The sequence below is a fragment of the Chrysemys picta genome, chromosome 19 (genome assembly GCF_011386835.1).
Source record: "Chrysemys picta bellii isolate R12L10 chromosome 19, ASM1138683v2, whole genome shotgun sequence".
Taxonomy (NCBI): Eukaryota; Metazoa; Chordata; order Testudines; family Emydidae; genus Chrysemys; species Chrysemys picta.
This window is the reverse complement of record NC_088809.1, coordinates 6,785,375-6,807,284: the sequence shown is the minus strand read 5'-3', so window position 1 is coordinate 6,807,284 and position 21,910 is coordinate 6,785,375. Positions and strand designations below refer to the sequence as shown.

General features: G+C 38.5%; 2 protein-coding genes across 6 annotated transcripts in view; one reads left to right on the top strand and one right to left on the bottom strand.

Annotated features, from left to right (window-relative positions):
* Nucleotides 1–2,860: 2,860 nt before the first annotated feature.
* PIGW (phosphatidylinositol glycan anchor biosynthesis class W) lies at nt 2,861–8,444 on the bottom strand. 4 transcript variants are annotated; one of them, XM_065572816.1, is made up of 2 exons: nt 8,364–8,444; nt 2,861–5,075 (listed from the first exon to the last, which is right to left on the bottom strand). In XM_065572816.1, exons 1-2 carry the CDS (start codon nt 8,374–8,376, stop codon nt 3,547–3,549), a joined length of 1,542 nt encoding a protein of 513 aa, XP_065428888.1. In that variant the 5' UTR covers nt 8,377–8,444; the 3' UTR covers nt 2,861–3,546. The 4 variants fall into 4 exon arrangements, with proteins under 4 accessions (XP_065428888.1, XP_042713816.2, XP_005298867.2 ...); XM_042857882.2 differs by lacking the exon at nt 8,364–8,444 and adding an exon at nt 7,678–7,803; XM_005298810.4 differs by lacking the exon at nt 8,364–8,444 and adding an exon at nt 7,606–7,738.
* Nucleotides 8,445–9,944: 1,500 nt separating this feature from the next.
* MYO19 (myosin XIX) overlaps nt 9,945–21,910 on the top strand; it is a 28,278-nt gene continuing 16,312 nt past the window's right edge. The window contains exons 1-11 of one of the 2 annotated variants that reach the window (XM_024099721.3): nt 9,945–10,207; nt 13,521–13,661; nt 15,717–15,861; nt 16,921–17,069; nt 17,607–17,720; nt 18,451–18,583; nt 18,878–18,947; nt 19,399–19,501; nt 19,752–19,848; nt 20,472–20,548; nt 21,362–21,452. In XM_024099721.3, coding sequence (XP_023955489.2) covers nt 13,650–13,661; nt 15,717–15,861; nt 16,921–17,069; nt 17,607–17,720; nt 18,451–18,583; nt 18,878–18,947; nt 19,399–19,501; nt 19,752–19,848; nt 20,472–20,548; nt 21,362–21,452 — 991 coding nt within the window. In that variant the 5' untranslated portion in view covers nt 9,945–10,207; nt 13,521–13,649. The remainder of the gene's footprint in view (nt 10,208–13,520; nt 13,662–15,716; nt 15,862–16,920; nt 17,070–17,606; nt 17,721–18,450; nt 18,584–18,877; nt 18,948–19,398; nt 19,502–19,751; nt 19,849–20,471; nt 20,549–21,361; nt 21,453–21,910) is intronic. The other variant, XM_008178818.4, reaches the window with a different exon arrangement.

Here is a 21,910-nt window from a genome sequence, read left to right as displayed (position 1 = left end):
CCTCTGGGCTTGCAGTATCAGTTATGAAAGTAAAAAAATTGCTTGAGCCCTGGCACCTCTTCCATTATAAATTAAGCACTGGGTGAGACCCTCCCCTCCTAGGGGAAATGAAGAGGGTAAGGTGAAACAGAAATTAGAAAGCTAGTAAGGGAAGGAGAGAGAGTTGGGGGCTAAAAAGAAAATCCCTGCATTTTATGTGACTGCTGATAAAGGTAGAGGTGAAAATGGGAGTGTGTGGTTTAGGGGTTAAAATAAAAACTAGGTTTAATTCCCACCTGATGCCTATTTGCTGCGTCACCTGGGACGAGTCAGTTAACTTCTCTAGCCTTGTGTACACCATGAAAAATAGCTGTTGCTGCTAACGGATATTACAGTAGTTGCTGCTGAACATGATTAGATTGCACATGTAGGCAGGAGAAAACTTCAGAACCGTTTCTGAAATCATGGCTAAAACGTATACAAACATCAAATGCAATCTCCGATTCTCCTACCATGATTATCCAGACCCTGTGTACTCTGGCCTAAATTCTCCAGCAGGGTCTTTGGATTCTGCAGTACGCTGGTGAGGCAGACTGGAAACTCATTTAATTTCTCAGAGTGCTATGAGCAAAAAATGACCCAATGCCTTGTTCACATTGTGCCAGCTTCTCTTGCATCTTCTCAAATTATCACGCAGGAGTTAACGTGAACAGCTTTTTTGATCAAAGAACTCTGCTTTGCATTTATTGGTTTTTTTTTTAAACACAACAACCTCACCCGCCCCCGAAATATCGCTATCTATCTGTAACTATTCATAGACTAAACATTGTCCTAAAAACTATGCCAATTGCCTCAGGTCAGAAGTTATGCTTGTTATTGACAATAAGTAACATGAATTAATTGGCATTCTCACTAATTCAGTGGTGAATGACTTACTTTATATAGCTTTAAAAATGGGTGACTGACCCATGATGTGGAGTTCTGCCATCTTCCACCTACTATGAATAGTTCATTGTTGGGACTGTGACATCAGAGATAAAAGAGCCAACCCCATCCCCTATTTCATAATTTATTTGCATACTACAATCCTATTGGTTTACAGGGCTCACTTGTTAGTCTTTTTTCATTACAAACCAAGCCTTCAGTCCTGCAATCAACAGCATGCTCCTGGACTTGAACCCATGTAGAGTCAATGGGGCGCTGCATAGATACAGCAGGCCTCCTCTAGGGTACATTTACTCAGCAATTAAAAACCATGGTTGGCCTAGGTCATTTGACTCAGTCTGCAGGGCTGTAATATTGCTGTGTAGATGTTCAGGCTTGGGCTGGAGCCTGAGCTCTGCAACCCTGCAAAGCAGGAGGGTCCGAGTTAGCTGACCTGTCTAGACAAGTCTGTCTACTGATTGAAAGAATGGGATCTTAATTTGTAATGGTTTTTGAGACTTGCTATGTTAGCGTGGCAAATTTCAATTATTGGGCCACACTCTTCACTACAAGTCTGTTGAGTCAGTGCAGTAAGGATGAAATGAACCCTTTAGTTCATAAGAAACTGAACAAAGATTTGTTAAATAAATTTTTACCATCTGTATTGCATTTCTATCTAAGGTATTACTGAATGCCTCACAGTCTAATGTATTTATCCTGAAATCTCTATGAGATAGGAAACTATGACTATCTGCAATTTAGATAGGGAAATGAGCGGGGGGGGGGGGGAGGAAGGATAGCTCAGTGGTTTGAGTATTGGCCTGCTAAACCCAGGGTTGTGAGTTCAATCCTTAAGGGGGCCATCTGGGGCAAAATTACTACTTGGTCCTGCTAGTGAAGGCAGGGGGCTAGACTCAATGACCTTTCAAGGTCCCTTCCAGTTCTAGGAGATAGGATATCTCCATTAATTTTTTTTTTATTTTATTTATTTATTTTAATGACTTGCCCAAGGTCACACAAAAAGACTGTGGCAAAGAAGGGAATTGAACCTGGGCTTTCTGAGTGCCAGGCTAGAATCCTAAACCACTGAATTCTCTTTCCCCACAATTTGCAATTGATTTATATGCTAAGGAGTATTAACATAAACTGTTAATAATTGAAAGGATTTCAGCTGCCAAAAGTACAGTCCTAAGTAAGCTATGATTAAAATAATGACTTCAGGGAACAGTGAGTGGGGCTGATCACCCTTGCTTTTAAAATAAAGATAAAAAGAGACTGAGCTTTCCCATCACTATTTTTATGATAAGCTGTCACACCACATGAGGAAGCATTTAAACCTCTTCACCCCACCCCACCCAACAAAAAGCAGAGTTCTATACACCAATTTCCAGTGAAGAGTTTTATTAATCTGTAAGTATTTGTTTTATGGACCAATCTGTGTTTGCATTTGTTTTATCCAACTTTTTATATTACATTCATCACTGTGTAACTGATTGCAAATTTAGGCCCCAGTCCTGCAGAAAATTATGCATGTGCTTAACTTTACACATGTAATTACTCCCTCTGAAGTCAAAGGTCTATAAATGTCTGTAAAGCTAAGCAGATGCATAAATCTTTGCAGGATTGCAACCACCGTTTTTAAAATATTAATTTATTCAATATAATTTACCTTCTTATATAAAAATTGTTTCTAATACCTTATTAACCTTAAATTAATAAATTGTAGATATGTCTACATTTAGAATATTTATTTTCTCACCTCTTATCCAGGAATAACTGTTAATGTACATACAGTGGCACCAATCCTACTAACACTTGCACATGTGATTAGTCCTTTTGAATTCAATGTGTAAAGTTACTCTTGTGCACAGGTGTTTGCAAGATCAAGACAAAGGTCAATAAATAGTTTGTTGATAATACTTTAAAATGTATTTTTAAAAATAAAGAGATTCAGAAATGTAAGTAAGGTGTTTATTTTAAAAAAAAGTGTTATATTTCCCATAAATTTCACTGGGTGATGATATCATTTGGTAAAAATAGGCTAGGAAGGATTTTTTTCCCCCCCCGATAAATGTCAATTTCACTGTCACACAAAACAACAACAAAAAATATTTCCATCAATAATATTTGAAATTTCCAGAAAGGCATAGTAAGAAAAATGCTGCTTGAAAACTTAGAGTTTGATTTAAGGATATTTACTTAGTATATTCTGATGTTATGTTGATAATTTGTGCATTAATGGCTATAAAGCTTTAACTTCTTGAATCTCAACGTCTATTATCGTTAAATGATTGTCTGACCTCCATAATTTCCCACAACTGTGAAAATTTAAATAGATAAAAATACAAAAAAAAAATGCTTAAAACCCATAATTTTGCACACCTGGAAATTTAAAAATTGGTAAACACAGGAAAAATGCTTAAAAAAAATATTCAACACTGAATCCTGCCAAGCCTAGATATAAATCATAAATACACAGTATACTACAAATCAACGTGTTTGGACAGAAATAAATCTAAGACAAAATTTGTATTTTCCATTAAAACAATCACTTGAGCATGGCTAACAATAATGTTTAGCAAAATAGAAATTTTACTTGTACACTTAAGATACAAAGTACTAGAACACAAGTAGTTTCAATAGTCACCAGTATTTTAATAATATATTTTGTGTGTGCAATATATACATAATTAAACAGTTAGTAAACATATACAAGTGTAGCACAAATAAGGTAAATGAGGTATTGCTGTGGATTGTATCTATCGTCATATTCACTATGCCAGTCATAACATTTGCTAGCAAGAAAAAAACTAACTGATTTTTATCAATAGCATTAATTATGCAAATACTTAGCGACTTTCTCTCTCTTTTAATAGATGTGGGCTCTGAATCGTGCTTTGTATTTGTATTAGGTGGTTGTGTAAAATTCCAACAGCAAGGCACTCTAGACCCATTTACCAGAAGTTTTGTAAACACCAGAATAAGATCAGTTACTAAAAAACAGATTAAAAATGTCAGGCACTGAGCAACTATCCAGATGCAAAAAGACAGATTAGCCATTCTGCGGGACACAGGCTCTACATAAACTTGAGACATATGAAGAAATATAAAGAGTATAAAAACTGTTAGCAGAAAGAAACATATTACTTCAATCCAGTCCTTGACTAAAGTTCTCTTCTTTAACAAATATAACCCCACTTGCACACTAGCCATATAGATAGCCAGATATCCATAAAGAGAGAACACTCCTTCTCTGTTAGCATTTAAAAATCCAACCCTTGTATCTTTGCCATCACTCCCATATAAAACAAACATCTTCAGATGGGTAGTGTCAAGAACAAGCTGATAAAATACAGCAAGAATCATAGCAACAATCCATGATTTGTTGGTTGGAAAGAGAGTTAAAAGTAGTGATGCTGTCATTCTCACAATTGCCAAAGTGAAAAAAAAATTCCAGTGCACTCCATACTCTGAAAAATGTTCATGATACTCTACAGCTTTAACACTGATCAGTCGTCCCAAGCCAAGAAAAACTAAAGGCCAAACAGATAACGACTGTCTTGCTAGACAGGAGAATTTGGATTGCACCACACCTGTTTTTTGTCTAACTTCAGGACAAACAAGAGCATTACCAAAAATAAAAGCTCCCACTCCAAAATCCATAGCTCCTGTTCCATAGGTCTCAGTTTTAGCATACCGTCTGGGGTACTGTGGAAAATCCACTGCTAGAATGTTGATTGCAGTTAACACGTTGACGTAAACACGAAACACAGTTATTGATGGAATGTAGTCTGGTTCTAAGCTAGTCTTCAGGAAATCATGTATGATTTTCTTAAAAGGAGTCCTGATATAATGATTTCGTCTGTTGTATATTTTATAGAATAAGCCTGCACAGAAGGCCCCAATAGTTATTGGCAAAAGAGGGAGGACAGGGGACAAAATTGTACAGCCAAGCACAAAAGGAGCTACTAGCACTGTAAAGTCTAGTAGTAGATGATATTTCCTTGACTGTAAAGGTCTTCCATTGCGCAGATTATACAAAATTAACAGCAAACCTCTGCAAGCTAGACACAGTGGAGCTAGAGTTAAACCGATCGAAATTTCCAGCAAACTCGTTCCATTTAAGTTACTGATAAAGGCTTCTTTCAGCAGCTTTTGTGACATTCTTCTTCCTAGGCAAATAAAAATGTAAACTAGAATTAATTTTTGTAATGCAAGAATGTTTTTCAAGTTTGTGTTTAATTTAGGCTCTGCTTCCTTTTACATATGGAAACAAGACATTCAATAAAAATGATTTTTCATAAGTACCAACTTAATTTTAGTTACAGGTGAATTCTTTTTGCTTCCCAAAACATACGCTTCCCATAAGAAATGCTGCAATGTCATAAGAAGTGTTTTGGCCATCTTGTTGGTTTTTAATTATTCTTAAAATATCTATTAATAAAAATAAAAAATAACCCACCCACCCCCAACCCCACACAATAACAGGCCCCCTCCTGCAAACATTTATGTATGTGCTTAACTTGAGACTACTTACAGTAGTAAAGTTAAGCACATGTGTAAGTGTTTGCAGGATTTATGCCCAACGTTTAGCATTATAAATTTTATAGTGAGACTTTGTTATAGTGAGACATTTAGAAGCAATATTTTTAAACATAGTTTTGTTACACCAAAGGATTTTTTCTGAAAGTTATAAATGTTAAAACATATATGTAATTAGTCTCATAGCATTTATTGTTATACTGGAGGCATATTGGTGGGGAAATTAGCATTGCTCCTGTCCATGCTTCACTTGTTTTATGGATATATACAGAACATTTCAGTTAAGCTAATCCCTCATTTTTCACAAGCACTAACAATAATTTTGCATATAATGTTAAATAATAAATTCAAAAGTTTACCAGTTGATGAAGCCAGGCAAGCAGAATGATTTCAACATGCATTAGTAGATCAAACCCAGCAAAAGTTTTTGAAAATGGATTTTAAAAAGGCAGATCATACATATTAGTTTAAATTTCCATTAATACAATTTAAAAAAAAAAAGATTCAAGCAGCGTAATCAAACACACATTCTAAGGGGCACTGATGTACATTGACAGCTGTCATGCTAAAATTCTTTTAGCCTTCACCTTTAGCAACCATACTCTTTCTCCTCGGTTTTCTCTTTTCTTTACCTAGAACATTTCTCCAGCAGAAACCTTGTTGTCAAATGCTCCTTAGAAGATGACTCCTTGGGATTAGGAACTAGGAATAAATCCTAGAATCCTAGAACTGGAAGGGACCTGGCGAGGTCATCTAGTCCAGTCCCCTGCACTCATGGCAGGACGAAGTATTAAATAACCAACTTCACCTTGTCTCCCTACCACTGTAAATACTTTTGAAACTAGATCTATCTCCATCCACAGCATATTGTAATAATTCACCACCCCTGCTCTCTTAGGCCTTATACACATGTTTAACTTTATTACTGTGTTTGCCTTATACACGTTTAACTTTATTACTGTGTTTGCGGTGGTGGTGTTGCCGTGTTGGTCCCAGGATATTAGATATAAGATAATATCTTTTATTGGACGGACTTCTGTTGGTGAAAGACATAAGCTTTTGAGCCATACTCAGAGCTCTTTTTCAGGCCACAGAACCTTCCCCAGACCTGAAGAAGAGCTCTGTGTAAGCTCATAATTGTCACTTTCACCAACAGAAGTTGGTCCAATAAAACAGTAGCTCTCAACCTTTCCAGAGGAGTCCGATTTCTCTTGTGTACCCACAAGTTACACCTCACTTAAAAACTACTTCCTTACAAAATCAGACAAACGTACAAAAGTGTCTCAGCACACTATTACTGAAAAATTGCTTATGTTCTCATTTTTACCATATAATTATAAAATAAATCAATTGGAATATAAATATTGTACTTACATTTCAGTGTATACTGCTCTATATAATAAGTCATTTTCTGTATGAAATTTTAGTTTGTACTGGCTTCCTTAGTGTTTTTTATGTAGCCGGTTGTAAAACTAGGGAAATATATAGATGAACTGATGTGCCACCCAGACCTCTGCGTACCCCTGGTTAAGAACCACTGCAATAAAAGATTAACTCACCCACCTTGTCTCTTTAATTTTGTGAATATTTCCTTTGAAATTAACTACACAGGGCAGTAATGTTAAGAAAGTGCACAAGTGTTTGCAGGATTGAGGCCTTACTTGATCTCATAATTCTTTAATTTAAACTCACAGAAATCATAACAAAGAACATTGCAAATATATAGCATACCAAGATACAGCTAAATTCAACTGATCAATCGCTTCAATTTTCGTATTGGACTCCTTGCCCTCCTAGTTTGTCTGTATTTTGTCTATTTAGATTTTAAGGCATTAAGGCCAGGGACCTGCTCTCTTGTCTCTCTGTAAAGTACCATTCACATAAATAGCACTATATAAATAATAGCAATAAATTATCCAAAATATTGCATTACACATTGTCAATTAAATAAAATGAGTCCAAAGACTGTTTTAAGCAATGGTTCCATCTAGTAGTTTCATTTCTTATCTCTTGTAGGATGTGACAAAAGTATAGATAGATACCAAGTAATTTTGGAAGAGCTCTGAGGCATTAGCCAGCATATGAAAAATAATAACGGTTTATTTTAATAATTTCTATAACATCTCTGACTTTGACATTTATTATACAGGAGATTCTCACCATGAGCGTTCTCTATGCAGAAGAGAATTTGCTTGTTAAATGAAGTTCTTCCTCCCTGTCTCTGCAACCTACCATTAGTTTCACTCTCTCTGCTGTTTGCTTTTACTTCCGGTGATAGCCTGCCAAAACCCAAATCTAGAGAGGTAAATGAGGACTCTGTTTCCTCCAGACATTTTCACCATTAAGGGAACCAGTCTGGTTTCCTTCATTGCCTGATTCAACACACAGTGGGCTAATAAACCTCTTCTCTACTTAGTATAGAGCTGCCACCACGAAAAACAAATGCAGGGAGGAGCCACACCTTACTTTCTACTCATATAAAAGACAATACCTGATTATTTGCCACTAGATAAAATGTTTTTGATTAGAGAGTGTGCAGGTGTGGAATATCTCTCTACCATCCCTCTTTATGTGCAACCCAAATATTTACTGCTTTTCCACTCTTTTCCAGAAATCTCTTCCAATCCATTCTAGGGGTTTATTGATCTATATCATGAGGATTTTCTGCTGCTTAGTTATTTAAAGATTGTAAAATATTTTAAGATCCTGGGATGCAAGATATTCAGTAGAAAAGCAAAACATTGTTATTAAAAGATCCATTCCTAATTTTTTTCTTTAAATGTCCCTTTTATACTTTCCAAATGTTGGGAAAGAAGGTAGAGAATATGAGAGTTGTCTAAATCTCCCTACACTTGTAAATACAAAGAGATGCAATTCACCTCCCTTTTTAGGGCCAAATGTCACCCTCAAATATGTACCTTCAATTTCCATTGAAGTCAGCTTTCCTTAATGTCAATGGGAATTGCAGATGAGTATCCATAGGTGGAATTTGGCGGTTACTGTTTTGGTAAATTGATATACCATTATTACAATGACTTCTAAAACAATGTTTTCACAAAATATTGGAACATTTCATTTTGGAGGAGACATCTAGGTAGAAAACTACTCTAGTATGTCCCCATTCCCAATTTTTGTTCTGCACTGAGCTTTTGAACACTTTCTTTAATATCCTGCAAAACAGAAGAATGGGATACAGGCCTGATGCTAAAAAAAACCCAGGATTGCTGTGCAGTTTAAAATGGGTGGAAACTTTTCTTCCAAGTTCTGATCCCCTATAAGGCCCGTAATCTCCCGCTGTTTGATACACCTGAAGTTCCAAGTCTTGCTGTTGGCTGCCCATGAACATTTCGGTCCTCGGGTCCATCTATCCCTCATCCGTGATCCCCCAAAGCCACCCAGAGTAGGTGTTGTCTTATATAAGCAGAACATTTAAAACAACTTTCCCCCTCCCTGTGTGTTTATGGAATAAGAGGGTTGAGGGTTTGATGCTGAAGTTATCAATTAGTTGTTTGAGCTTTATTATTGACATATGAGGTTTCATGTGGTCTAGGCATTAGATTTTATGTGAAATATTGTGTGTTTTAAATTATTTTGAAATTATGAGAGTTAAAGATAAGCACTTAATAAAAACACTTGTGGTTTTAGTTCTGAATGATAATTTATTGTCAATAGTTAGGGCCCTGATTCTGCAAAGCCACATGCAACTTCATGCACGTGACAGTCCTATTGAAGAAAATGGGACCGCTCACATGCCTAGAGGCAAGCATATACTTTAAGTCTTTGCAGGAGTGGGAAATGACATTTTATATGTGGTATTTCTCGAAAGTGAGGCTATGGAAAAGGTTATAAAAATTATTTAGCAGTTCTAGGGGGCACTGTTGACCATCAAGGCACTTTGGAAATATTAATCATAGAATATCAGGGTTAGAAGGGACCTCAGAAGATCATCTAGTTCAATCCCCTGCTCAAAGCAGGAACAATCCCCAGACAAATTTTTGCCCCCAATGCCTAAATGGCCCCCTCAAGGATTGAACTCACAACCCTGGGTTTAGTAGGCCAATGCTCAAACCACTGAGATATCCCTGATCTTTCTCTGGGCTAGGGATCGCCATTTTACAGCTGGAGAAACTGAGGCAAAGTGAAGTGCCCCTGCAAAACAGAAAGCCCCACTGCCACTTCCCTGTTGTAAACAAAACACCCACATGCCCTCTCCCTTAGCTTATGGACATGATAGGTGCAGCCAGGCACATACAAGTTTGAGAGGAGGAAGTGGGAGAAAACGTTGCTAGCATCTCTGCATTAAGGGCTACTTTTAAAGATTCAGGACAACACCCCTGGATTTGCTATGAAGCCCCATCAACCTCTACTCCAGAGATCGATGCCAGCAACGTTCCCACCCCCTTCCTCCTGCTTTTAAACCCGCAGCAGGGAAGGAGGGAGAGCGCTGTAACCAGAGACACGTGTGTTCTGGGCGCCACGTGTTTCTAGCCGCTTGAATCAGTCAGGCTGGGAGAAGCGCTGGGCTGGGCAGGCAAGGCCAAGGCTTTCACGCTCTTCTTTCCAGAGTCGCGCTGGGAGCTGTCTGCGGGCGGGGTGGCGCCCAGCCAGAGCGTGGGATCGTGCTTTTCTCCGGATTCAAACTGCAGCCTCCGCCCCTGCTCCTTCAACTCCTCCTTCCTTGGCGAGCTCGGCTCCGGCAGCAGCTTTCTCCTTCCCGTCTGCCTGCGTGATTGCAGTCTCATGTCCGCGCCCTATGGAACGGGTGAGTCCTAAATTAGGGGTATTTATGTTATTCCAGCTCTTCTCCCCCCATTTAACGTCTGCGGCGCTCTCCCACGTCCCACCCTCTCCCCTGTTTAACATCTGATGTGCTCTTTCCCCCTCGTCCCTTATCTCCAATGATCGAAGCGTTTGGGTCAAATTCTGTCCCCCAGCTGCACAAACTCGCCTTTTCCCTCCACTTCACGCATTCTGAGATTAGGAAGAGATTGGTGAAGCTTGAGGGATGGGTGGTATAGCCCTCTACTTTAAACTTTTCTGCTATAGACCTTTCCAGATGTGTAGAGTGTAAACTCTTTCTAATTTCAGCCCAATCCACAGAATTAACCACTCACTGATTGCATTTAAAAACAGCTTTCAACTTCAGAAGGTCTTTGGGGTGCCCTTGAAAGCCTAAAAATCATATTTAAAATCAGCAATAATGCCTTACATTAAAAATAAGGCTAACTGTTTTACTATAAAGCATCCAGGATACATTTGTAGATTAGATAAGTGTTGCAAATAGTTTGTTTTATGCACTAAAGAAATATATCTTTAACTTTATATAGGCACTATAGAAATGGAGTTTCCTTCATAAATGCCTTTTGGTGGCACAGCTGGATTAGAGGGGATTGTCTGCTTATTTTACATAACCTTCCCATAAGCAAAAGGACAACACAACTAGATGCTAGCAAAGCCTACTCTATAATGCCTGGACTGCAAAGAGATAATTTCAGTCAAGGTTAAATCATGTGTGTGTTTTGAATATAAACATAATCAGGGAAAACTTTAAATAAAACCTATTCCAGAGATTAATGGAAGGCAGAAAACAAGTAACTTTGAACACAATACAGAAGATGATGCAAACTCCCTCCCCTTTTTTCAAAATCACTTGCTAATAGATGTCTCCAGTGTAGTCAGGAAAAGCTATTGTTTTTGTGGTGTGCTTGGATGGAAGTATAGTCTAATAGGTAAAATACCAGATTGGGAGTCAGATCTGGATTATATTTTTGGTTCTGTCACAGATTTGCTGTGTGACCTTGGGCAGTTTGTTTGATATCTGTAAACTGGAGCTGTTCTCTCCTGCCCTATTTCAACAGCTTGTAAGATTTAAATCAGTAGTTTGTAAAACTCTACCTCCTTCCAAAATAAAATATGTAAGTGAAGTGCAGAGCACGGTATAACAGTTGCATGCATAACTGTTAATAACATGTTGCTCTCTAGCTCTTTCAAATTAAGGATCAGTGTTGTGTTAAACAAGCCTTATCTTTAAACACCACTTACATGAAACTAAAACCACAGCAGTTCACCCATCGAGGATGTGTGGTAGGACAGATACAGTTATTGATGCCTAGAGAATCAATCCTTTTTCATTGCTAGAATAAGAACAAGAAAGGTTAAGCCCTATTTTTTGCTCACTTCAATTGAAGCAAATCTGAACACTCCCTTTGATTTCAGCGGAAGCAGAATAAAGCCAGTAATGAGCAAGTATGTCTTGTTTTTACTGTAGGATGTAATTTTCAAGAGTCGCACCCTATCCAGAAATGCTCTGACATCACTGATGCTATCACTAACTTTTTCTATCAGATGTAGCCGCAGGAATGAAGATAAACAAAATTTATTTTCATTATGAGGAATTTACAGTATGCTTTACTCCTCTTAATCCAAGAGAAACCAAGTAACTGATTTTGCAATAAATGTTCACACAACTTTTTCCTAAAGAAGCTTTATTTCATTTTTTTTTCTTCAGTGAGTACAAAGAGAATTAGAGGAGATGCACCTAAATAAATGTTCTCAGCTAGGTCATGAACCTACTTCCAACTCAAGTAAACAGCAAAGAGCCTATTATTTTCAGTGGGAGTAGAATTGAATTTAACCATGAATTTCTAGGCCAGCTCCACAAAGGGATTGAGGGGCCTAACTCCTATTTGAATCAATGGAAGCTAGATGTCTAGATACCAGGGCCGGCTCCAGCATTTCTGCCGCCCCAAGCCAAAAAAAAAAAAAAAAAAAAAGCCGCGATCGGCAGCGGCAGGTCCTTTGCTCCTAGAGGGAGTGAGGGACCTGCCACCCCCGAATTGCCGCAGGTGCTGCCCCTCTCCCTTGGCTGCCCCAAGCACCTGCTTGTTAAGCTGGTGCCTGGAGCCGGCCCTGCTAGATACGTTTGAGGATCTGGGCCAAAATGACTTATGTTTTTGAATTGGATTCTGCATAATACAATCAAGTTATTCACCTGGATTTCTGAGGGTTACACGCATAATGAAAGTTGCACTGAAATACAAAATTTGTTAAAAATAGGACACTTAGGTCTGGTATCACAGCATTCTGCAACTTTAAAGACCTTGATTCTGAACCTGTCTGGGAATCCTAAGAGCTTAACAAGTTGATGTTCACTGGGAAGTTTGGGTGAAGGACAGGATACCACCTGCAACTTAGTTCAGGACAGAGGTGTCTTTGAGGGAAGCTCTTGTCTGGTCTTCTGGATGGATGAAATGGATTAGAAGTGATCTAACACTAGCTATAGGTCTACGCTTCTGTAGAGAACACATGTTAAAATGTTAATGCAAACTGAATTGTAAGAATAGTTTGGGACAATGGAACAAGATGCCAGGACAGGTAGTGGAATCTCCTTTGCTGGAAATAGTCGAGACTAGATTTGACACTCATCTATTGGTGATGAATGACTTAATGATGATGGGCCAAACTGATCATTAGCATATGTCAATGAACCTGTGAAATTACACTAGCGATGAATTTGGCCTAATTAAAGCAACAAAGGGGAAGGCAGGATTAATGGGCTGCTTGGAATCTAAATGAGCCCAAAAGAAATAGCTCTATAAGTAAGGCTCTATAAGTTTAAGTAGTCAAATAAAAATCTATTTAACAGGCTAATTGTTTTGAAAGAAAAGTGAGGAGTGCATATAAAACCAATTAGCTCTTTGGGCTGCATGTTTCCTAGTTAGGAAACTTAAAACGCATTCAGTTTGCTTCTTTCAACCCCATGGCTGAAAATATTTTATGCCCCCTCTTTGGTAGTATGACTTGGTGGAGCTCATATGTTGGGAGTATTAGTTTTTATCTCTTTACAGATCAAGCTACTTAAACTTGGTTGCAAACCAAGTATTTTTATTGTTCGTGTAACAACATGTATAAGCTAGCTAGCCCCCATTGTTAACTAACTCCTTATTCTGGTGGGGCTGGCTTCTCTAGAGAAGAAAATTTAAATCCGTACAGGCTTGTCTCTGCTCCAGGAAAGCCGTACAGAATTCTGTGGTTTGCATTACTCTTTCTGAAATAACAAAGTTGATTTCTTTTAGGACCTCCACTTTGACTTGAACAAGGTCCCCCAGTCTGAAGACCTTCACTGTATCAACTCTGCTACCCAGGATTCCTGTTTATAGAGCTTTACAAATTCATCCATACACAGCATCAGACAACTGAATAATATGCCAAAACAGGTAAAATCAAGCCCCAATATTGTCTGTCTTCACTAATTTAAACTTTTTGTCATGAAATAGTGCTGGGCTGAGGTTCAATTGATTATAATCCACAATAGGAGACTGTTAAAGTATTCTCTCCCTCTTCCCCCTCCCTTGTTGCCCTGCAGCTGCTCCACAAAATTGTCAATAACCTCTGGGTAATATCGAGCTACTAGATCTGATCAGTTTAAGGTTTTGATCTGTTACTTAAGATTGTTTTAATATATGGCTGATAAAATAAGTAAGACTGGTGAGTACTGGCAATTTATTAATTTAGGTACGCCTGCATTCAGAGATGCAGCCAACTACAACTGGAAATTGTAAATTACAATAGACTATTATTTTTAATCATGGTTCAAATTATTTTTTCAATAACATTGTTAAAAACCCAGGCAGAAAGAAAAAAGTGCACATTTTAAGAGTTGATCCTATTCTTGAATATTTTTGCCTTTAGCCATACATATCGAGAGATGAAAGTGAATGCAGGGAAGTGGGGCTAACTAATACAAGCTAGCAAAAAGGAGTCTCCCTTTCCAGGATTACTACAGCCAGCTCTGCAATGGAGTTTGCAAGAATTTAAATACCATAAACAGTAAACAAATGAGAGGGCAGGGGGAGAACAAGGCATATTTTCCCACAGCTGGGGGAATCAACAACAACAAAACTATAGTATTCTCTGAAGAGCAGGATTTGGCTTTGTGTAGTTCAGCATGTCTAGCTGTGAACTCATTGGGTCCCTTAATGCTCATACATGGTATGATAATGAAAACCATTATTCATGTCAACATTTGGCCTACTCTCTTCTCATTCAACTTTACTGATAAGCAAATTTTTATTGGTATGCTATAGAATTGTGCATGACTTTAAATCCAGTTATATCCAGTCTGGAAAGAGATTGGAGATCCCCAAGTGGATATATTAATTGTGAGGAATTATTATTGTAGTTTGTATATTCTTGCAGAGGCATATGTGCAAGTGGTGTTTAGATGATGTTATTTGTCCATTTGAATGCTGCTGAGGTCAGTTAACAAATTGTATTTGCTAATTCAGAAGCTTGTTGGTATAAACAAAAACCAGTGTGTTAAAACGTGGTGAACTTGTAATGCTAATGATAATTACATAATTTGGGGGCGAGAAGAAAGAACGTTTGTGGGAAGGAATGCAAAAATCTGCATTTGCCAAAAAACCCACCCAAACCCAGCACCTGAAACCTGTGTGTACTGGCTACGCTTTCCATTATGTATGCTTAACAAACAAGTAACCTTCCAAACAGTGTTTTCAAGGACACTGGAGCCCAGAGGCTCAGATTAAAGTATTTAAATAAGTTATATGTGGAGGGCCAAATTCTGATTTGATGCAGACAAAGTCGTATAACCCCTCCATTCGCCTCTCCAGATGGACACATATATATTGCAAAACCATACTTGTGGAGCACCATGTTTGGCTCCAAAAAAATGCAAGCCTGGGGAACCTCCATTAGCCTTAGTACTTCTGACAACTAATATGATCTAGGCACCAGCCATTAAGGCTAATAGACCATCTCCTTGAGTCAGATCTTGTGTTGAGTATATGCTGTTCAGAGGAGTCAAAATCCCCTGGTCACGAACCACTGTGTAAGTGTATCTGTTCTTAAAGAATCACAAAGTTGCCAACATCAAGAAGTATACATTTAGGGACACATTTATCCATGGTGTCATTCCTCTTGAGTCAGAATTACACCAGGGATGAGTTCAGCCCCTAAAAATTGTCATTAGTTCACGATCTCTCATGCATCAAATAAACACCTTCTAAAGCATGTATAAAGAGTGAAACACAACTTCCAAGGTACTGATATATATGTTTAATACTTCCTGGGCAGAGAGGTCAGACCAGTAGTAAAAATGTGCTGAATTATTTGTTTCTTGCTAAGACTGCGCTTAAATCAAATCTGCTTTATTTGGAAACTGGAAAGGGACTTAAAACTGCTGTTGAAGAGGTGAAAGTCCACTTTGGTGTTCAATCTATTACTGGTGTTCTTTTATCTGTGCTTTCCAGGTGAATGGCCCAAAGAGAGGTCCTCCCATCCAGAATGAGCTCAATGACTCAGTCAAAGAAGAGGTTAAAGCTTTTCTGAGTGATGAAGATAAATTGCATCTCTTAGATGACCTTACCAAAGTGAATCCTGTAACCACAACAACAGGTCCGTATTTGTGGCCATCAGAGGCATCTCCTGAAAGGTTACTTCACTTCACATAACAAATAACGGTCAACATATACTGTGACAAGGTGGATGAGGTAATATCTTTTATTCGATCAACTTCAATATATTTAAAAGATATTCCCTATTCACCTTGCCTCTCTAATATCCTGGGACCAACACATCTCTAACAATACTGCATACAAGATATATTGTGGTCGGCTATTCTGATCTCGGTAACACTAGCATGAAAATAGTACCTGTGGACATGATCCAGAGTCTGTTGAAGTTAATGGAAAGATTCCTGTTGACCTGAGATCAGTCTTTAAACTTGGCTTGATCCATGTTCTTTAGCATTGCTTTGAACCCACACCGGTCTCTCGGCAACATGGAACTAAGATTTAAACAAAAAACCCTTCATCTATGTCACTGGTTCAAATGCACCTTGAATTGGTATTGGTTGGCAGTTATTGCTACTGGATGGCTCTTACATGGCTATCCAAAAGGATTTTGTGCTTTCAGTACAGTTTCTGTTAACAGATTTCCTTATCTTAAGACACCATCACAAACAGTCGAGCCCTCTTACTGTAATGGTCTTGGCAGAGAAGCCACGGATTGAAATCAGGCTTGGAAACTACAGTCTTCACTTAACTTTAAAAATGGTCCTTTGTAGACTGAGATGAGGCATATTGATACAATGTGGAGAATTCTCCATTGCTTTCTCCTTTTTCTGTGACTGAATAGATGATTCAATCTTCAGGGCTGTGTATGTGGAACCTATAATGAGAATGCATAAGAAATTAATTAGTCAAATTTGGTGTTCTTTAAATTCTTGTTTTTAAGAAAATGAACCTATAAGAGGAATATTTATTCCTGGTAGACATGCTAGAAATTATCTTATTTGACCATTCTCAGACTCTGTAAAAATCTGATTTAAATCAATCTGTGAATAGCAAAAAAGATAGCATTTGCCTAAAGATTTCTTATCCAAATAGTACTGGGGAAAACAAAAATACATTTTTTTTTTCCGAATAATTGCTAATAGAACATATGTTTTTTCAGTACTGAAATGTCTGCAAGCAAGGTACACAGTAGATGTCTTTTATACATATGCTGGCTGCAGTCTTGTGGCTGTAAATCCATTTCAACCTATCTGTTGCCTCTATTCGCTGGAGCTTATGAAAGAGTACCACACTGCACTTCGTCCTCAGGTAATGGTGGTGACTGTTCTTACAAAGCAAAAGAGATGAAGTCATCCAAATCTGAACCAATAAACCAGCTATGTTAGAACCACTTCTAGCAAAACTATATATGCTTTATTCAGCCAGGGCTCTTTTACAAACCTGTGCATTTTTGCCTTCTCCCCCCTTCTATTGGCCAGGTTTGTTCCTATGGTGTATAGTTAAGTGCGCATCTCAAATTTTAGTTTAAGATAGAGCCGTATGTAGAAGAAAATATATGGTTGATATTTCTGTGCTCAAATTCTTAAATCGACTAGAGGAAGAGACAGAATATTCTAGTGACCTGAGCGTGAGGCTTAGTGAGAAACTCCTGAGTTCTAATTCTCGTTGTATGGCCTTGGGTTACACAGCTTATCCTTCTGCTTCTGTTTCCTGGGCCCAAATTCTTCTGTTCAGTTCTATTTCCCTACCTCCCTGGGCTGGTGAGGATTAAGTAATAGAATCTGCTTTGTTTTAAACAGAACTGTTTTCCTTTTCAAACAATATATATACTCTTTTTATTGTTAGGAGTTGAAACCTCATATCTTTGCTGTGGCTGAACAGACCTACAGAAATGTTGAAAGCCAGATTGAACCAATAAACCAGTCTATAATTGTTAGTGGTGAAAGTGGTGCTGGAAAGGTAAGCCTAAGACGGGTGTGTTGTGTGGTGGGGTTTTTTTTTTTTTTTTTTTTTTTTTGCTTCCCCTTTTTAATCATCTTCTGAGACATTAATGTGATACAAAGCATTTCAGCTGGCTCTCTAATTTGAAGAAGGAAGAGAGAAACATAAATGCAATTGGTACAGAATACAGCAGGCAACCGTAAGCCGTTATAGTGAGGGGAAGGAGGTGGGGAGGGGAATGCACTCTGGTTCGATTCAAACAGGCCATGCTCAGTCAAACTGCATTCTGGACCATATTTGTAATTCTTGATAGAGTAAAATTCCTGTTGAAATCAAGGTAAGGATAGTGGAGTGTGGCCCTTTGCTAGGACTAGATATGATTTAGCGTAAGCCCCACATGTCAAAACACCCACAAGATTTGAGGAGTTCTAACTGTGACCCTGATCAACAGTCCATCCCTGCTCAGCAAAGCACTTAAGACAGCTATAGTTCACATACAGCTTTGCTTAACAGAATAGCTGTCAATTCTGGCTATGCTTCAGAATAGCTGTACCTTCATTTTTCTTACAAGAACCTAGTCCAGCCCGGCCCTCAAGCTTGTGCCATAAATGTGAAAAAAATCACTTTCCTCAACACAATCACTAGCTGCACAATGTTATTTTTCCAATAGCCAAAGCTCTTGTCAGACTTGCATCTAATTAGTAATGTGAGAGCAGACAAAGGCCTATTGTCAAGATTCTCTTTTTAGACTTGGACTTCCCGATGTCTTATGAAATTTTATGCTACTGTTGCGGCATCATCTACCTCTCCTAAAGGCAATGAAACAGTGGAGAGGATAGAGAAGAGAGTGCTGGACTCCAACCCTGTTATGGAAGCTTTTGGTAAAGACCTTTTTTTAATGTCAAACTTACGGGGAAACAAAACCATGACTACATTGTAAGTGTGTGTGTGTGGGGGGGGGGGGGGGTTGTTTGTTTGTACAAACCTACACTATCCCCCATTATTCCTCTTTAAAAAATCACCTCTGAAATACTCAAGCAGCATGCAAATCATCCTATATATTTGTGTGTCCCTAAAAAGAAGAAGAAAAAACGAGCTCTGTGTTTTTGTTTTGTTTTCCCCTTTATTGGAGAATAATTATGCTTTGTGTGTCCCCACTCCTGGTAACTTCACAGGAAATGCATGTACTCTTCGGAATAACAACAGTAGCCGTTTTGGAAAATATATCCAGCTTCAGTTAAACAGGTATTAATTGTTATGTAAAATGCTCAAACTGTGTGGTGGTGGTTTTTTGTTTTTGTTTTTTGTTCTGTTTGACCTTCACAACTTTCTCTTCTTGCAAACATGTGTCTTGAGTCTTCCACAGAACATGGAATGGAGTGTTTTTTTGTAATGTACCTTGGTATATTGGGATGAATTAATGTTTCCTGGATTTACCTAGTACCTTGTCAACACTTAAAGGACATCTATCTTGCAAGATAGCTTTTCAGTCCAGAAGACCGTACCAATGGACTACTCTGCACTTGGATGACTAATCAATTTAAGAACTCTATCATAGTGTCTTTCATAAAGTAAAGACACCAGAAGCTTAAAACAGTATTAAAAGTTTAGGGGTACCTTGCATACCGTGACAACCGGCTGTGCCTAGGACTTCTGTTTTGAAGGGCATGTACTAACATGTTTATTCTTTCTCCAGATCACAACATCTGACTAGTGCTTCCATCCAAACATTTCTATTGGAGAAAACCAGAGTTGCTTATCAGGCCCCACGTGAAAGGAACTTCCATATTTTTTATCAGGTTTGTGCTAGATTAATTTCTCGGTATTTCTAACGTACATTAGTGATAGAACCATGAGATCTGGCAGAAGATCTACTGCAACTTCCTAGTGTTTAGAACAGTTCAGTTTTTTACTCATGGTTTAATCCAGTTTTCTGGATCTTGTGTTATCATCGCATTAAGTATGTTCCCAGTTTGCTAATCATCACTCTGCCATTTATGTTTCATACAACATTAGGATTCAGTAGTCTCTTCTGTTTTTTGTTGCAAGATCACAAAAGGTGCCACGAAGGATGAAAGAATGGAGTGGAACCTGCCTGAGGGTGCCAGTTTCTTCTGGTTGCCAAATTCAGAAAGAACGCTGGAAGGTAAGATTTAAAGTTGACAACTGAGACTGTTATGAAAGGTTAAACTGTTGTATGTAAAATATTAATGGCCCGTGGGAGTAGGTCTTAAGGAAGAAAAATCACTGGAGAGAGACTTATGGCTTTGGTACATTGGATTTATGTTCCATTTTCACAAAGCCACCTGCCTGACTTTGACTCTGTTCAGATTTCACTTTGCACTGTTCAGAATTTGTACTTGGCCTAGAATAGCAAGTCTGATCAGGGCCTCTGCATCTCTCTGAGACTAAGTTTACAAACCTTGTGTGATCTCTGGCTGCTTCAACAACTTGCTACCTAATCTCTAGGGCCCACAAAGGCTCAATATTGTACTCCATATTAAGTCACTCAGTGACGGTAGTATAATTAATAGTATGACTTCTGCTCCTTTGGTTTGGCAAAGCAGATGTTCTTGTGCTTGCAGCTGGTACTTTCAAAGGGGTGCCCAACCACCTTAGGTTCCTTTGAAAATTTCAGCTGTCCTGTGTACACTGCCCTTTTGAAGGGATGAGAGTGGTGTTGGGTGGCTTGTTTGTGTGTTTTATTTATTTTTATTTATTTATTTATTTATTTATTTATTTATTTTAACACCTGTTTTGGCTTTCCAGAGGACTGCTTTGAGGTGACCAGAGAGGCAATGTTTCACCTGGGCATTGACCGCTCCACACAGAACAATATTTTTAAGGTCAGATAAAAACACTGTAAACTCATCTTTGACACTAAGGATCTGGTTTGCATTTGGTTGTTTGGTGTGTGTGATCAGTCTTAGTACCAAATCCTGCAGTCCTTGCCTTACCGGGCAAATCTCCTACTGATTTCTCAGGCAAAGATCCCCTGAATAAGGACTGCAGAGTTTGACTTGTTAGCAGCAAATCCTAAGCCTGAGTGAGAATCCTACCCTGCCTCCCCAAGACTGTGGAACCTGTTTGGCTATTGTTGCAGAAGTCCACACAACTTCTGCGTTTGTCTGCAGGTGGGGAAAATGGCTCTCTCTGGCATTCCCCAAGATCTTTTGGAGGATCCTGCCCACTCTTGGCATCTGTTCAGCTAAATTTAGTGCCCTTGCTAGCAGCAGAGCAGGGTGGCAGGATGATGGGGAGGATGTGCTTCTAATTCTTCATTTCAGCAGTTGACTGCATTTGTTCAGTGTTCAATGTAATTTTGTAGACCGATGTTAAACTAACAGTAGTTCTTTAGTATAGCACCTGTGGTTAGGTTATACTATCTAACGTGTAAACGTTTTAACTTCTAAGGGCTCAGTTCTGCTCTCAGCAAAGTAAATGGTAGAATTTTCATTTACTTGAATAGTGCAGGATCAGGAACTAAATTTAGTGGCTTTAAAAATATAAGCAGCTTCTTTCAAATGATTTCTGGTTTGTATATTTGCACAAATGTTTCAGCTGCTGTCCTGTTCATCTGGGGTATTTGGAACCCAGATGCCTTTAACAATGATAGGTGAATCTGAACTCCAGAGTTCAAATGCCTGTTTATGTTGCAGATATTAGCAGGACTTCTACACCTTGGTAACATTCAGTTCTCTGATTCAGTGGATGAATCCCAGCCTTGTGAACCAGAAGATAATGCCAAAGGTGAGGCCCCAAACATACATAGCTTTAGTGTTTGCTTTCCTATTAGGCACCAGAAAGACCTGATGTCAGAAGTACATAATCTGTACTCTTCCTTTCATTAGGAGGCCAAAGTGGGGAGAGGAATGACTAGAACTGTCACTTAATTGTATCCTCTCCATTATTCCTTTCATCTGTTTTTATAAAACATCAGAATGCTGCACAAACACTAATGTAATCATCCCACCTCTGTAAGAGATCAGGGGAACTGAGTGATTTGCACAGAGTGAGTTGTTGGCAGAATCATCATCCTTGTTCCTAGTCATATACTTACACCACATGGCCCCCAGAGACAGAGAGACCTAGACTGGAGGCTTCATATATATTTATGTGCTTAAATATTCAGGTTGTAATTCCATTTTGAGATTCCAATCTGAGCCAGTCTGTCAAATTGCAGCCTTTTATAAACCTTTAGATACTTT